Source organism: Macrobrachium nipponense, chromosome 19, assembly GCF_015104395.2.
Source record: "Macrobrachium nipponense isolate FS-2020 chromosome 19, ASM1510439v2, whole genome shotgun sequence".
Lineage (NCBI taxonomy): Eukaryota > Metazoa > Arthropoda > Malacostraca > Decapoda > Palaemonidae > Macrobrachium > Macrobrachium nipponense.
The window spans coordinates 55602154-55618760 of NC_061088.1; the positions used below are offsets into that span (position 1 = coordinate 55602154).

Genomic DNA, 16607 nt, shown 5'->3' on the forward strand with positions numbered 1-16607 from the left:
CACAACTAATACCTTCTGTTTTAGTTGTCAGGTGGTAGATTTAGATTTAGAAAGAGTGAAAGTAACAAGATAAAGATCCAGAAATCAGACAAATAGGACAGCTGCTAATAGATGAATCCTTAAAACCTGATTTTCAGTTAATAAATGGTTTGTTGTATAAAATGCCGACAGAGAAAAATGGTTGTTCACGATTATATATCCCAAAAACACTAACCAGAGAAGTTTTAGAACTAACACACTCATATAAGTTGGCAGGACATCCAGGAATTAAAAAGACAACTAGAATCATAGCCAGAAATTATTTTTGGCCACATTGTAGTGTAGATGCCAAGAACTTTGTACAAAATTGCGTAGTTTGTAATCAACATAAAGGTAACGTAAATACAAAAGCTCCACTTGAAAACTATCCATCAAAGTTAAATCCATTTCAAGTAGTAACTATGGACTTTTTGGGTCCATTTCCAACAACTATTAGAGGAAGCAAACAAATATTAGTCTTCTTAGACTATCTAACTAGATATGTACAAATCATACCTGTAAGAAACAGAGATGCAGCTACAGTCGCCGAAGCTCTTAAATCTAGAATTATAACCAGACTTTCATGTCCTCAAGTTCTTCTATCTGATAATGCTGAATTTACTAGTGATCTCTTAAAGAAAATATGCGAGTTTTATGAAATAAATAAATGTCAAATAACAGCTTATAAACCCAGTTTAAATGGAGCAGTAGAACGAACTAATCGTAAAATAAAGGATATCCTGAAAACTTTAGTAAAACCACATACAGAAGATTGGAACTTAGCTCTTGAAGACGTACAGTTCACATTGAATAATACTGTAAATGAGACGATAGGAGAATCTCCTCATTATTTGCTATATGGCTATCAGAAAAGAATGCCTAATACATTGTTAGATGATGCAACACGATACCAGACATACTTATAACTATGATAACTATGTTGCATGGAAAACCAGACGTACTTACGAGACTATCATGTAGACAAGAGCTAGACTAAAAGACGTACTTAAGACTCAAGAAAAATGCTATAACAAAAATACCACTAAACCAGACATTACTGTGGATGCTCAAATATATGTTCAGAATCATTTACTAGAAGGTCCAAATGTAAAAGTTTCTCCCAAATTCACTGGGCCATATAGAGTAATAGAAGTGTTAAAATTAATTATATACAGAGTAATGAATGAAAGTGGTCTAAAGGAAAAGGTAGCTCACTGGAATAACGTATAGGTAGTGAAAACAGATCCATAGTCTACTAAAGATATAGATAACATAGGAAAGGAAAATACTGTAGAAAATCCAATTACAACGAGGTGTGATCTAAGAAACAGAAAGAGGTAAGAATTGTGTGTATATAGCCATATGTAGGTGTTGGACTGAAAATATCATAAGTGTGATGGATACAGTGCAATTTGTGTCTATATATATCTATAGAGAAAATCTGATTAAGTCTAATTTTTCCAGAGGCAAACATGCGGTTCATCATCGCACTAGTTTTAATGGGATTCATCTCTTCAGAAGTGGAGATAAGGAAAGGTGCCCTGTCAAACAGACATGGAAAAGTCAAAATGACCAATGACCTTGGAATAGTTAGTATAGATATTCCACAGTGCTCAAACGTGAAAGTGAACTAAAAGAAATCCAAGATGGTATTAAAGCAATCCTTCAGAAGGATGATAATAACAGTGCCATGTCATTATTGGAAAAGTTGAGCATGAACATAAATAACACACTGAGAACAAGGTCCGAAAGATCCCTCTTACCCTTCATTGGAACTGCTCTAAATCAGTTGTTTGGGGTTGCTACCGAAGCAAATGTAGAACAAGAAAAGGAAAGAATTGACAGACTGGAAAAGTGGGCAGCCGCAAGGGGTACAGTGATAAATAAAGTGACTACCTCTCACAATCAAAATGCAGAACAAATAGAAAAATTGAAAGTCTTCATAAGTCAAGTAAATCAGAATGTAACAAAACCACTCAATAAGATAGAAAATATACAGTTTGTAAATACCTTTGCACTGGAAAGTGAAGTGATGTTACAAGAACATAAAGACATGCTCAATGCTGTCTTACTTGCTTACAAAGGTATTTTCAGCCCAACACTAATCACTCCAAAAGAATTAGAAGACATTATTAATAACGGCACAAACAGGATAAGGTTAGGTGCTAAACGTATATATGCCCCACAGGAAAATAAGTGCAAAAATGATCAGCTTTTAAGCATGTACTCCTCAATAGAATAAATAATGCAGGAAAAAAAACAAGGAAAAAATAATGATCCTTGGAGACTTTAACTGCAAAATAGGAAAAGTCATCTCCAACAATAAGGAAGAAGTGATTAAAGGAGGAAAAGCACTGCTGAACCTAATCAAACAAAACAAACTATTGTTATTAAATAATCATAGAAAATGCATTGGAACATGGACAAGAATACAAAACATGCAGAAGTCTACTATTATTGACTATGTAATGATAAGGGAAGAAGATGAAGGAGGAGTCCAGGTAATAGAAATAGATGAAACAAAAGAAATAGTAACGCCATACAGGATATCCTCTGAACTAGTGGACTCTGACCACTGTGCTGTGAGAGTGGTCATGAACTGGAGAATAGTATGCGAGAGAAGCAAGAGCGGAAAATATATAGTAGATATAAGAAAGCTAAAAGATTGCAAAGACAAGCCTTGGTAGACATAGCAAGAGAAAATGATCACATAAAACAGAAATACACCAAATGGCAAACAGAACTGGACAAAATATTGGGAAAGTGTAAGAAAAAAGCAAAGTTAAAAAGGAAAGCAAATCAAGAATATTAAGAGACCTAATGAGGGAAGGTAATAATGGAAGGGAAAAAGTTTAGTAGTACAGAAAAGAAGTGGGTATGGCAGGTACAGGAGAGATTAATAGGTGAATACATTGCTAGAGAAAAAACGAAGGAAGAGGGCATCAGGATAAAGGAGACAGCAGCCGAAATAAAATCCGAAGGGAGATTAAGTGAATGGAGCAGCAGCCTTTTGGGACTTCAAGAAAAAAACTCGACGGCACAAAACCAAACAATGTGGTGGCAGTAAGAAGGGAAAGTAATAGAAAAGGTAGAAGGAATTAAAAGAGAGTATGAACAATATTATAACGATCTATTCATATTAGATCAACCTAAAGATGAAATTGGCATGCTAGCGGATGAAATTACCCTCCAGTTCCAGGAATAGATGTCCATAAGTGGGACAGGAAAAACTGGAAAAATCCAAAAGACAAGAATTCAGGAAGTGGAAAAAGCGGTAATGAACCGGAAGAATAAATACACCCCGGACAGTAAAGGTATAAATAATATAATTATAAAAAGTATGGCTACAGAAATCACTGAAAGTATGGCACTCTTAATTGGAGACATTGAAGGGGAGTTAAACACTCCTGACGAATGGGAGAAAATGGAAATATTATCACGTCACAAAAAAGGAACCAACTAGAATCAGAAAACAAGAAAGGGATATTCAGTACTAGTAACATAAGCAATGTATTTGAAAAAGTGAGGATGGAAATAACGAAGAATGAGATAAACCAGAAGATTAGCCGGTTCCAATGTGGTGGCATAGAAGGAAGATCCACAGTTGATCACTTGCTAACCTTGAATGCAGTGATTGACTACAACTCAGTGTTGGGAGCCCCAACGTACATATGGTTTTGGGATGCGTATAAATGCTTTGACAAACTGAAGCTGAAGGACTGCATTAAAGAGATAGGGAAAATGATAGGTTGGAAAGATGCATGGTTGATAAGAAAAGTGAATGAAAACGGCAAAACAGTCATAAAATGCCCTGCGGGAGGAACCAGCAGAAAATGTGAGGCAAGGTACAATTTACAGCACAAAGCTATGCAGCATAGTGACAGACAGAGTGAATGATCTAAGCAGGAAGAACGTAACACTCATAAGAAATATAGCAATAGAGTTAGAGTCCCTAATATTTGTTGATGACATAATGTTCCCCACCAGCAGGAGAGAAGGAATAGAAATGGCAATTGGAAACTGCCGCACCCTAGAGCAGCTAAAGAAATTTACTTTTAATACTGAGCCATGTAAGTCAACAGTGCTAGTAATAGACAAAAAAGCAAAGAAATCCAGGGGCCGGATACTCAAAACTTCCAAAGGCGCCTTTTCTGGCAAAGGCGCCGTTCCTGTCGGCAGTTACTCGAAAGGCTCATACTCAAAACACCGAATGTGCGCCGCCATCTTGGAAATATGGCGCCGTGAGAGCCTTTGTGGGGGAAAGGCAACTGTGGGAATGACAACAAGGAAGAAGAGGGTGTCTCATACCTCTTGTATACGTCAATTAACGCCATTAGACATAGTTTTGTGGTTTAAGGTGTACTTACTGTGGGTAAGTAGACAAATTATACGTTTATTACTTAGTTATTAATGAGATTTGTATTAGGCTACCTAATGCTTATAGGCCTATAACCTAGGCTACATGTAAGCAGCAATGAGAGCTTGAGGTTTGACGTTTAGTAGGCAGAGGAACATTTTTGATAAATTTGGACAATGGTACACCTTATGCATGTATATCCTGTGTGGCTGTTTAGTGGGGAACGAATTTAATTTCCCTAGGTTTAACATATATAAAGTGGAAAAAGAACAGCCAAAATATCCAATTATAATTTGCAACAATGTTAAATATGCACACTATAGTCGATTCATTTAAGGTAGATTCTTGAGCCTACGAGACGTTTGTTTGGCGGCCTCTGATTGGCTGGTAGCGGGAGGCAGACTGCTCGCTCAGTGGGTCATATTTTCGTTTGTAGCTTAGAAAACTAGCAATATGTTTACATTTCTTCATTTATCTCACGTTTTACAAAAGATAGGAAAGTTTTGGTCATATCAAAGGATTCAGTATTAAATGTACAATTAATTAATCTTTTCCTGAAACCAATAAGTTAAAATACAAAGGAATTACAACGAGTAGAAGTGAAGGGAAAAACATTTCATTCTTTATACCTGTTTTTATTCATCATCGGATTTTGCATAATTCACGAGATCAAGATAAAATGAAATCTTGTGTTTTAAAACAATAAAATCACCCTGAATACGCTGGTGCTTTCAGATTTTAAATGCGTGTAATATGTAAAGAGAAAATGAAGAATATGTCTTATTATGTTGCATCCGTGCTTGACTCGGTTTGACAGTAGTGCCGAGAGACGCAATATATCGTGGGTCTGGTCCTCTCAGCTAGAGCCGTTCGCGTGTTGGCAGTTGCCAATTGGTGATATGAGAAGTTTGCAGTTTCGAGACTATGTATTTACCGAATTATTATGTCATTTCGTTTTCTATAAATAAATGCGTAGAATTCCCATTATGACTTTTGAACATCTTTACTAAAATATTATATATGTCCGTATTTCTGGACATATCTGATAAAAGAAAAGTAAATAATCAGATGGATGCATCTGGGTGTTGGCTTCAATTTAGTCTAAGTGAGAAATGTACATGCTTTATGAGGCTCACTGATAAATAACAGAACTTGTTTCTCTGGCCAATAACATCAAAAGCTTATGGTTTTCATATGTTCACTCAATAAACAAAAGTACAAATGTTTATTTCTTACCATAAAATTTGTTGACGATGTAACGAATATAATATACCGTCTTTATCAGAATTGCTTGAGTTACTCTTACACCAGAATGTTTATCTCCTTTATATACATGTTACACTTGACAACATGTCTACAACAATGTTTAGGAAAAATTTGCTTAGTTTTCTCCTGAGGTAGTTGATTATTCTTGAATCACTTAATTCATACCTGAGTTAGAATAGCTCCCGTAACCGTTCCCACAGCCCTGCATTAATTGTATATATATATATATATATATATATATATATATATATATATATATATATAGCACATGTAGGATAATGAGACTAATCAGAAGACTGTTATATCATCATCTTTTTATACAAAAAGAATGGAAATTCATGCAGATATATTATGTCATAAACACAAGAGAAAGTCATACACAGTAGGCTTACATTGGTATGTCATTAGGCTATCGATATGAACAAAAAGAAATTAAAATTTTACAAATTTTCTTACGTCATCATTATTTAAAAAATAAATAAAGGAAAATCATACATATATACATAGTCATGTCATTACCTATTGGAACAAAAAGAATGGGAAATTATAAAGATACATTGATATCCCTTTTTCTATTAAAACCAAGTAAAAAGAATTTATAAACAGATATGTACATTGTTATGCCATTAAATATTAAAAAAAAAGGAAACTCATATGGATATACTGTAGTTATGAAATTGCCTATCTAAAAAATGGAAAACTATAGAAACACTGTTAGGTCTTCAACTTAAAAAAAAAAATAAATAATGGAAAATCATTGATATATATCATCACTGTCAGTGTCATCCTCCCTAATATCAATATCATCACTGTCAGTTTCGTCATCTCCAATGTCAATAACAAAACTTTCAAACATATGCTCTCTAGCACATCTTTCCTCCTATAATCATCTTCTAATTTCTTAACGTGGTGAAAACATTTCTTCCAGTCTTCTGTTGTAACTTTGTCTATCGCCAGTCTCGTAAGCTGCTCAACAGTTTTCAAAGATTGATTTGCTAGAGTTATTTTCTGATATCCCCTTTATTTGAGCCCATATAAGTTCTATGGGGTTAAACTGACAATAATATGGTGGCAGTCTGAGCACATCATGACCATTTGCACGGGCTATCTCATCTATCACATACCTCTGTTTTTCTTTGTGACACTTGGCAATCTGCAGCAATTTTGGCTTTGTTGCTGATGGGTCGTGGGTGACGTTATTAGAAGAAAGCCACTCTATGACTTCACTTTTTCTGTTGCTGGTTGCTGGCACTTTATTTTCTATTTTGCTATGGTAGGGAGCATTGTCCATTATGATTAGAGATCTATCTTCTATATTAGGCAATAGTTGTTCCTTAAACCACTTTAAAAACCTTTCATGGTCCATGGAATCATGGTAGTCCCCTTTGGCACCATTTTTTGACCTAAACAACAATAGCGCATCTTTGACAAACCCCTTCTCACTCCCCGCGTGCACCACAATAAATCTTGACCCCTTACAGTCTTAAGTTTGGGTCCTATTTCGCCTTCACCCGTTGTCCAAACACTGACTACACATTCATTTGGTTTATCCAAGTTTCATCCAGGAATACTTCAGGTTTACGTTCAGTTGGACTACAATTCCTATTCTTTTCAATTAACCGTAGGTATTCAGTTCTCGCTGCCACTATATCATCACGTTCCATTAAAATTGTTCTTCCACTCGTCACTTTTTATAGTAGCGGAATCCAAGCCCTCTCACAATTTTCCATAACGTTGTTCTTCCACCATTAAACTTTACCGGGTCTTCCTTCACTTTTTCCAGTAGGGCATCTAACGTTGGGAGCTCTCCTCTCTCGTAAAAAGACAAAATCTCCTTCCGAATACACTCATTTACAAAACTATCCACCTTCCTTCCTCACTCGGATCCTCTTTCCTGGGATATACATGTGAAGCGAAGGGGACGTTACCACACTCAGATGAATGTCGCTTGATTTTTTTCACTGTGTTGGTGGGCACTCCTGTAGCTTTGGCGGTCTTCTCAAATACTTCATTTCTTGAGTCTGCTCCCCACTGTGAGCTGAAGTAACGATGAACATTCATTATAATGTTGCGAGCTTGACTTGCAAATCTGGAAACGGTGCGACGAATGGTGCTGTCATCTCGAGACATCTGCTTGAAAAGAAAAAGAAATCTTGCTTAGTTCGTTGCTGTTTATTGCTCCACTGAGATTATTATTTCATATCACTCAATTAAGTCTCTGATATCTCTTTCGTTTGAAAATATATTCATATAAGAAAATTAGAAACAATATGTTGAAACCAACCTCATTAAAACTAAGGATGAGCTGAAGAGTGCGAAGTAGGTCCGTAGATTTCAAATTCATTCCTGCGACTTGAATTCCCGCCCGCGGCCAGCCTACACCTCTAACGATACCAGATGGATCCATCTGATTATTTACTTTTTTTTATCAGATATGTCCAGAAATACGAACATATATGATATTTGAGTAAAAATGTTCGAAAGTCATAATGGGAATTCTATGCAATTATTTATAGAAAATGTAATGACATAATAATTCGGTGAATACATAGTCTCGAAACTGCAAACTTCTCATATCGCCAATTGGCAACTGCCAACACGCGAACGGCTCTAGCTGAGAGGACCAGACCCACGATATCTTGCGTCTCTCGGCACTACTGTCAAACCGAGTCAAGCACGGATGCAACATAATAAGACATATTCATCATTTTCTCTTTACATATTACACGCATTTAAAATCTGAAAGCACCAGCGTATTCAGGGTGATTTTATTGTTTAATAGCACAAGATTTTATTTTATCTTGATCTCATGAATTATGCAAAATCCGATGATGAATAAAAACAGGTATAAAGAATGAAATGTTTCTCCCTTCACTTCTACTCGTTGTAATTCCTTTGTATTTTAACTTATTGATTTCAGGAAAAGATTATTTAATTGTACATTTAATACCGAATCCTTTGGTATGACCAAAACTTTCCTATCTTTTGTAAAACGTGAGATAAATGAAGAAATGTAAACATATTGCTAGTTTTCTAAGCTACAAACGAAAATATGATCCACTGAGCGAGCAGTCTGCCTCCCGCTACCAGCCAATCAGAGGCCGCCAAACAAACGTCTCGTAGGCGCAAGAATCTACCTTAAATGAATCGACTATAGTAAATGACTACTAAGGTGGGTTTGGGTGCATAGCCCCCATCAAGGAATTAATCAAATCACTGACAGATTAGGTTAGTGTACAGGGTTAGGCAAGTGGACAATATTGGGAAATGGTTAGCACATTGTGGGCATACCCACCCCCCCCCCCCCCCGCATTTAGGAATTAATGTAGCAGCACTAGTGCACATGTCAAGCACAAGAACTCTCTCTTAAAAAGAGCTGTGCATGGCTGTTTTTCTCTTAGTACACCTTCGTTGAAGAGAACATTGAATCACAACAGGAAAGAAATATTCTAAGTTATTGTAAGCAGGTTGAGACATACTCAGGACCAGTTGATTCCTTTAATGTACATGAGTTGATTACAGATCAAGGGATGAGCGGGAACTGACTTGTCTTTTCCCGAACCCCGTGCAAAGAGATACACATAACAGGGAAAACATATCGTACCTCAAATGGAACATTCCTACAGTTATTTTTTCTTTTTCATTCTCTTTAATCATATCCCTGTAGGAATCGGAAGGTTACTAAAGTGTGTCATAGTTGTCACTTATTTTTTATTGATTCTCATTTTTTGCAAATATATTTACTAGTAGGTTCAAGTTTTATAAAAATCTTTAGGACCTAGCTTACCATTATGAATGCTTTTAGGTTGATTATCACAATATATCTAAGATAAACTTTATTGTTCAAGTTTTAGATACCTAATTGTAGGCATAGTGAGAACATCAATAAACCTTGTGATGGAAGCCCTGGTTTCGTATTTTGCAGCTCAGCAGTTGCAACGGGAGAGGAGGTACAGAGACCCTTTGGATCCACTTCACATTGATGACACAGAATTGCTTCAAAAATATAGATTTCCTCGCAACCAGATCATCAGTCTGTGTGAAGAACTAGAGCCACACATTGGAAGGCCAACCTCAAGAAGCCATGCCATCCCCACACATACACAGGTCTTGGTGGCGTTGAGATTTTTGGCAAGTGGGACCTTTCAAAATGTGATTGGTGATGTAACTGGTATGAGCCAAGCAAGTGTAAGTCGCATCATCAGTCAAGTTACAGATGTTCTATATAACAAAGCAAGGACAGAAATAAAAGTGCCACAAAATCCACAGGAAATTCACCAGACTGCGCAAACTTTCCATAGGATTAGTGGCTTTCCAAGAGTCATTGGTGTAATAGATGGAACACATATTCCCATTAAAGCACCAAGTGACAATGAATACATTTATGTAAACCGTAAAGGATATCACTCGCTAAATCTTCAAGTAGTTGGAAATGCCCAAAACCTCATCACTAGCTATACTGTGAAGTATCCTGGCAGCACCCATGATGCCTACATTTGGAACAACTGCCCACTACGAGGTCGCTTCCAAGATGGTGTCTATGGAGATATGCATCTTCTTGGTGAGTATCATGCTCTTATTTATTCATACTTTTATTATACAATATTTAAGTTGTGCTTGGTGTGTACTTACAGGTCCTGTGATACTAATATTTAAGTAAAGGTACCAGTTATATACTGCATATAAATAAGCTGTGGCTAAAGTAATGTATTTCCTAGTACTGTATTACAAATTCCTAAGACAGTACAGTACTTACCTTCTGTTGATTTTTCAATTATGAGAACTAATAATATAATATCTTATTAATGTGTCTATAAATGATTTAAATCTAGACATTTTTTCTGTTGCAGGTGACAGTGGGTATCCACTGGAGCCATTTCTCCTCACCCCATATCCACACCCAACAACCCTGGGACAAGAAAGGTATAATAGGTCACATAAGAAGACGAGAACTATAATTGAGCAGACATTTGGGGTCTTGAAATCTCGCTTCCGATGTCTGCATAATTCTGGTGGGTCTCTACAGTATGAACCCAAAAAATGTGCGAAGATAGCTGCTGCCTGTATGCTGCTACACAATCATTGTGTTCAGCAACGAATACCTGCTCCTGAGCTGCTTGAGGAAGAGGAGCAAGAGGATGAGGAAGATCCTGATGATCCAGCAGCAGTTGCAGGTGCAAAAGGCAAGGTGCAGGGCAAGTGGTAAGAGAGGAGATAGTAGCAAATTTTTTTGCATAAATGTAAGAGGAGAGATGGTGGAAATTTTGTTTTTGCATCAATATATTTTGTAGAGTAAACTATATTTCTACATTATCATTGTTCTTGTTTAGTTTGCCCTTGTGCTGTTTTTTATATATAATATAGGTTTATTTTGCAAGTTACACTAATTGCTTTGTAATAGTGTGATTTTCCTCTGCAGACGCTAGATTTAAAGTTATTGGATGTGTATTATTTAAAATTATTTCATATATACAATCTAAAATTCCTATATTATAATCTGATTGTTTTGACTTATAGTTCATATATCTTATAAAATTTTCATGTATAAGCAATGCTAGATAAACTATATTTTTTTAAGTTTTGACCTTTAGTTATCATAGATCTTATTAAATGTTCATTTATAATCAATGCTAGAAAAACAATGTATTTTTCTTAAGTCTTGTTTAATAAACCTCAATACAGAAAATATATATTTATACTATGTACTATATGCAAAGGTGAAAATATATATATGCAATTTCTCTGGCTTATCACTTCTCTTCAGGTACTCATAAGGCACATTTAACATAGGTTAAGGTGGTCTGAGATAAGTACAGTACTACATACTGTGACTCACATTATGAAATAAATGCCACCTAGATACAAGTTATGAAATAAATGAATTTTATGTTCATATTACCTAGATACAAACAGGGTACTGTATCACTGAATGCCTTAATAGCAATATCAGTGTATTACATAGTACATTATGTGCAGGAAAGAAATAATACACTAAAGTAAATAAAAAAACTTGCAATAAGGTAGAGGTAACTGAGATCACAGAGGTATCATTTTATACTATTATAAATAAGAAAACATGCATTATAGCCACAATAGAGAAATAATATGAAATAGCAATGTAAATAAAAAAATGTACTATAAAAAATTATACTTACAATAAGGTAGAGGTAACTGAGATCACAGAGGTGTCATTTTACACTTATAAATAATAAAACATGCATTATAGCCACATTAGAGAAATAACATGAAATAGCATTGTAAATAAACAAAAACTACTAAACTTATCACAAGTACCGCGATATCATGGAGGAAAAATAAAAAAAATAAACCTCATTAAATACTGGAGTGGTTTGCTTAAGACAATGAGGTAGTATATCACATTACTCTTAAACAAAAGACTTGCAAGATACTTCTCAATAATGAAGAGGTATATGATATTTATCACCTTATGGGCACCCATGGTATAGGAACATATAGGGCATGGTTAAAAAAAAAATAGATTTTACTACTGTATAGACTATATTACAAGTACTACCACTTTAAAAAAAAATTATGCAAAATGTTTCTTAAGGATATCAGTCATTGTTACCATGCTGTCAGCTATTACCCTTACACTTTCATTTAATTCGTTTTGATTAAGCAATGTATCCTGAAATATATCGGAAACATCAGGACGGCTTAGCTCCTCTCTCCGTGCATACTGGTGTTCTTCAATAATTGATATTGGTATATCATCTGCGACGGACACTTCTGCAGAGCCATCATTAATATCAAACTCGAAAAGTTGTGCATCTGCAATGCTGTGAAATGCTGACATGTGCTTGCTAGCAACAGCCGAGGTGGTGGCAGCAGCAGCCGAGGTGGTAGCAGCATCCAGCTTTCCATACAGAAAAGGCTGAACCTGAAAGATTTAAGAGCAATAAATTATTTTTTAAAGCACATTTATATATAAATGCATAGACATTAATTTTAAATACTGCATTAATAAATTGCAATGTTTTTTCTAAACCAAACCTCTTCCTGCTGTAACAAATAAATAAATCATCTGCTATGACATAATGTATGATGAATTACTGTCATATTTAATTCAGTACCAGTGATTACTTATGTATGTGGCTTGTGGGGACCCCAAAATGTCGGGGCACTGGGGCAGCTGCCCCACTTACCCCATGGTAAATCTAGCACTGCTAACTGGTATTCACTTGAGGCTTGACCTATCTTACATTACTAGTAGATGTTACAATTGATACTCTTACTGTCTAAGACTGAGATATACAGATTTAATACAGCATACTGTGAAGTGCTTTTTAACCTGCTGAAGGTGAAGCTGGGTCCTCACTGTCATCAATATCTGCCAACCCCTCAACTGCTTCTTGCTCCAGTAGGCCCAATCCTACCAAAGCTTCCCCTGAAGGTTTCAGAGCTAGAATTTCATGAGGACCACCACCTAAAAAGATAATAATACAGAAATTAGCTACTGCAATAACTCTGGAAAAGAAACATCAATGTAATTGTGTAATTATTGACAGTAATTATGATCAATGACTTCCCACATCTCTACCTCATCAAAAGAAAAGAAAAAATGACTGATACCACAGATAGAGTACATAACAATCTACCTGAGTCACAACTAAGCATGGTTAGGTTAGGTTAAGGTTAGGCTAGGTTAAGAATCGGTCTTGTTGACATGACCTTTTTAACAATACGGACCGGTTTCATTCTTTTGGACAGGTCCCATGTTCGTGTGGGACTGCTATTCTTGAAAAGCTCCCTAACTTTACACCTTAACCTAACCTAAGATTAAATGGTTAACATTCATTTGCGGCAGAAATGCCATACAAGAAATATGTCTTAGAATTGAGTAAAATACATTAAAAAAATGATTTGGTTAGGCAAGTCATATTGGCAACTTATGCAATAATACACAGGCCTAGGCATATCAGCTTAAGCTAAAACATTTATTTCCAAGCAATATCATAGGATACATTTGCATAGCCTAACATATACTAAGCATATATCATAACTAGCATGAAGTTAACAGTACAACATTAGCCACAGCCTAGCCAAAACTCGCTTCAATCTAGGTACCTAGCCTATGTATGGAAATTAGTGTATGCAATATTAGGCTAACTTAAGCTAGTAGCCTATCTCTAGGCTATGTCAGAAAATCTTAACTGTCTTCTTCATTTTAGTTGTATGTTGGGCCATTTTCTTTTTTACATCAGAGCGATAATCCTTGAATTTTTTTCTAACATCCTTCCAAAGTCTTTGGGTGGGGCTGACACTGCCCATTGCTGCTGTCACTTCTTGCCATGCAGCATCTCTCAAATGCCTTGTCACACCCTCTGAGAAGCTTCCAACTATTACAGCCTTCCTTTTCGCCACTTCTGTCACCATTATGTACAACTCTGCTTCAGTGAAGGGAGGTTGCTTCCTTTTCTTAGCCACAGGGTCCGTGTCGCTCTCTGACACTCCTTAAACGCACTACCATCAACAATCAGCTGATATGCTGCTGTATCGTGATTGGTTCTCATTCTCTAGGCACGCTATCATACGGGCGATGTGATTGGCTGGTCTATCCAAAGGCGCCTTTGACAAAAAGGCAGCCTTTTCGTGCAAAGGCACGTCAAAGGCACCTTTGAAAATCTTTGTGTATACGATTCCGCCTTGGTCGAAAGGCGCCTTGGGTGAGCTGTTGGGAAAGGCGCCTTATGTCAAAAGGCACCTTTGCATATGGCTTGTTTTGATTATCCGGCCCCAGCTGTCCAAATTCCAATGTATTTATTTCGCCGTGTTTAGTACTGACCTCCGGAGGTTAATTATAGTCGTCCAAATAAATATTACTTAAAATTCTTGTTCAGGAGGTAAAACTGCATAGAAAACCGCAACTGCCATAGTCTAGGCCGACGGTATATATAAATATACAGTATATAGTAGGTCTGGTTTGATAATTTTACTGTTATCATAAACTTTGGCATTGTCCTACGTTTATTTCAAACCCGCGACTTTTCAAGCTAGTATACTAAGTTACTTTTCCCAAAATAAATCCAGCAACTCTACAGTTTGGAGTACATTCCTGAGATTTCATCCTTTCTCTCGATCCGCAAATTCTTCCATATTCCTTCTTGGTTCACTAGGATGCAATGAAGACTTTTCTGTAATGGGACTTTGCCTCCTATTTGCCTCATCTCCACTTTAAAAGAGAGAAATTGAGAATCTTCTCCATTCGCTCCCAGACTCCCGATCTTCATAGACGCCTTTGAAGGTCAGGAGGCATTTCCACAAAATAGCTATGCAGAAAGCAAGTGCAATAAGCCAAAGTGGGAGAGAGAGAGAGAACGTGTATGTGCGTGAGTGCTTGTTTGTATGTGAGCGCGCTCACTCAAGTCATGTATGCTTGTGAGTGTGAATGCTTGTGTATGTGCCAGCCAGAATAGGATGGAAGATGGGAAGGGAGTAGTAAGGAGGGAAGGGGAATGAATGTTTGAGTGCTAAAACTGTACAACTACCCTTGGACCATGAGGACAAAAAATGAAAAGCTGTACAACTACCCTTGGACCTTGAGGAAAAGAAATTGAAAACTGTACAACTACCCTTGGACCATGAGGACAAAAAATGAAAAGCTGTACAACTACCCTTGGACCTTGAGGAAAAGTAATTGAAAACTGTACAACTACATTTGGACCTCGAGGTAAAGAAAGAAAACTGTACAACTATCCTTGGACCTTGAAGACAAGAAATTGAAAACTATACAACTACCCTTGGACCTTGAGGACAAGAAATGGAAAACTGTACAACTACCCTTGGACCTTGAGGACAAGAAATGAAAAGTTGGCTCACTGCCTTAGGTTGCGGGGCCAAAGGTTGTGTGCTGACTTAGAATAGACCCAAAATTGTACCGAACATGACAACTACCCTAGTTTCACAAGCCAAGAAATAGAAAGTTGCTCACTGCCTTTGGTTGGGGGGCCGAAGGTTGTGCGCCGACCTATAATAGACCGAAAATTGTACCGAACATGAAAAATAGCCAGTCTCACAAGCCAAGAAATAGAAAGTTGGCTCACTGCCTTTGGTTTGGGGGTCGAAGGTTGTTCACTGACCTAGAATAGACCCAAAGTTGTACCGAACATGAAAACTAGCTAGTCTCACAAGCCAAGAAATAGAAAGTTGGCTCACTGCCTTTGGTTGGGGGCCGAAGGTTGTGCGCTGACCTAGAATAGACCCAAAATTGTACCGAACATGACAACTAGCTAGTCTCACAAGGCAAGAAATAGAAAGTTGGCTCACTGCCTTTGGTTGGGGGCCGAAGGTTGTGCGCTGACCTAGAATGGACCCAAAATTGTACCGATCATGACAACTAGCCTGGTCTCACAAGGCAAGAAATAGAAAGTTGGCTCACTGCCTTTGGTTGGGGGGGGCCGAAGGTTGTGCACTGACCTAGAATAGGCCCTAAATTGTATCGATCATGACCACTAGCCTAGTCTCACAAGTCAAGAAATGAAAAGTTGGCTCACTGCCTTTGGTTGGGGGGCTGAAGGTTGTGCGCTGGCCTAGAAGAGACCCAATATTGTACCGATCAGGACAACTAGCCTACTCTTACAAGGCAAAAAATGGAAAGTTAGCTCACGGCCTTTGGTTGGGGGGGGCCGAAGGCTGTGCCCTAGCCTAGAACAGACCCACAATTTTACCGATCGTGACAATTAGCCCACTCTTTCAAGCCAAGAAATGGAGAGTTGGCTCACTGCCTTTGGTTGGGGGGCCGAAGGTTGTGCACCGACCTAGAATAGGCCCTAAATTGTATCGATCATGACCACTAGCCTAGTCTCACAAGTCAAGAAATGAAAAGTTGGCTCACTGCCTTTGGTTGGGGGGTCGAAGGTTGTGTGCTGACCTAGAATAAACCCACAATTGTACCGATCATGCCCACTAGCCTTTTCCCACAATCCAAGAAATGAAATTTTGGCTC

The 16607-nt window shown here is 37.2% G+C and overlaps 2 protein-coding genes across 2 annotated transcripts; one reads left to right on the forward strand and one right to left on the reverse strand.

The window, feature by feature from the left end:
* Nucleotides 1-1475: 1475 nt before the first annotated feature.
* On the forward strand, nucleotides 1476-11202 carry LOC135217110 (putative nuclease HARBI1). Its single transcript, XM_064252813.1, has 3 exons — nucleotides 1476-4390; nucleotides 9567-10202; nucleotides 10492-11202. The coding sequence occupies exons 2-3, from the start codon at nucleotides 9815-9817 to the stop codon at nucleotides 10845-10847; spliced, it is 744 nt and encodes a 247-aa protein (XP_064108883.1). The 5' UTR covers nucleotides 1476-4390; nucleotides 9567-9814; the 3' UTR covers nucleotides 10848-11202.
* A 149-nt stretch (nucleotides 11203-11351) lies between these two features.
* LOC135217119 (uncharacterized) lies at nucleotides 11352-13801 on the reverse strand. Its single transcript, XM_064252826.1, has 2 exons — nucleotides 12954-13801; nucleotides 11352-12542 (listed from the first exon to the last, which is right to left on the reverse strand). Exons 1-2 carry the CDS (start codon nucleotides 12984-12986, stop codon nucleotides 12192-12194), a joined length of 384 nt encoding a protein of 127 aa, XP_064108896.1. The 5' UTR covers nucleotides 12987-13801; the 3' UTR covers nucleotides 11352-12191.
* Between the last annotated feature and the right edge of the window lie 2806 nt (nucleotides 13802-16607).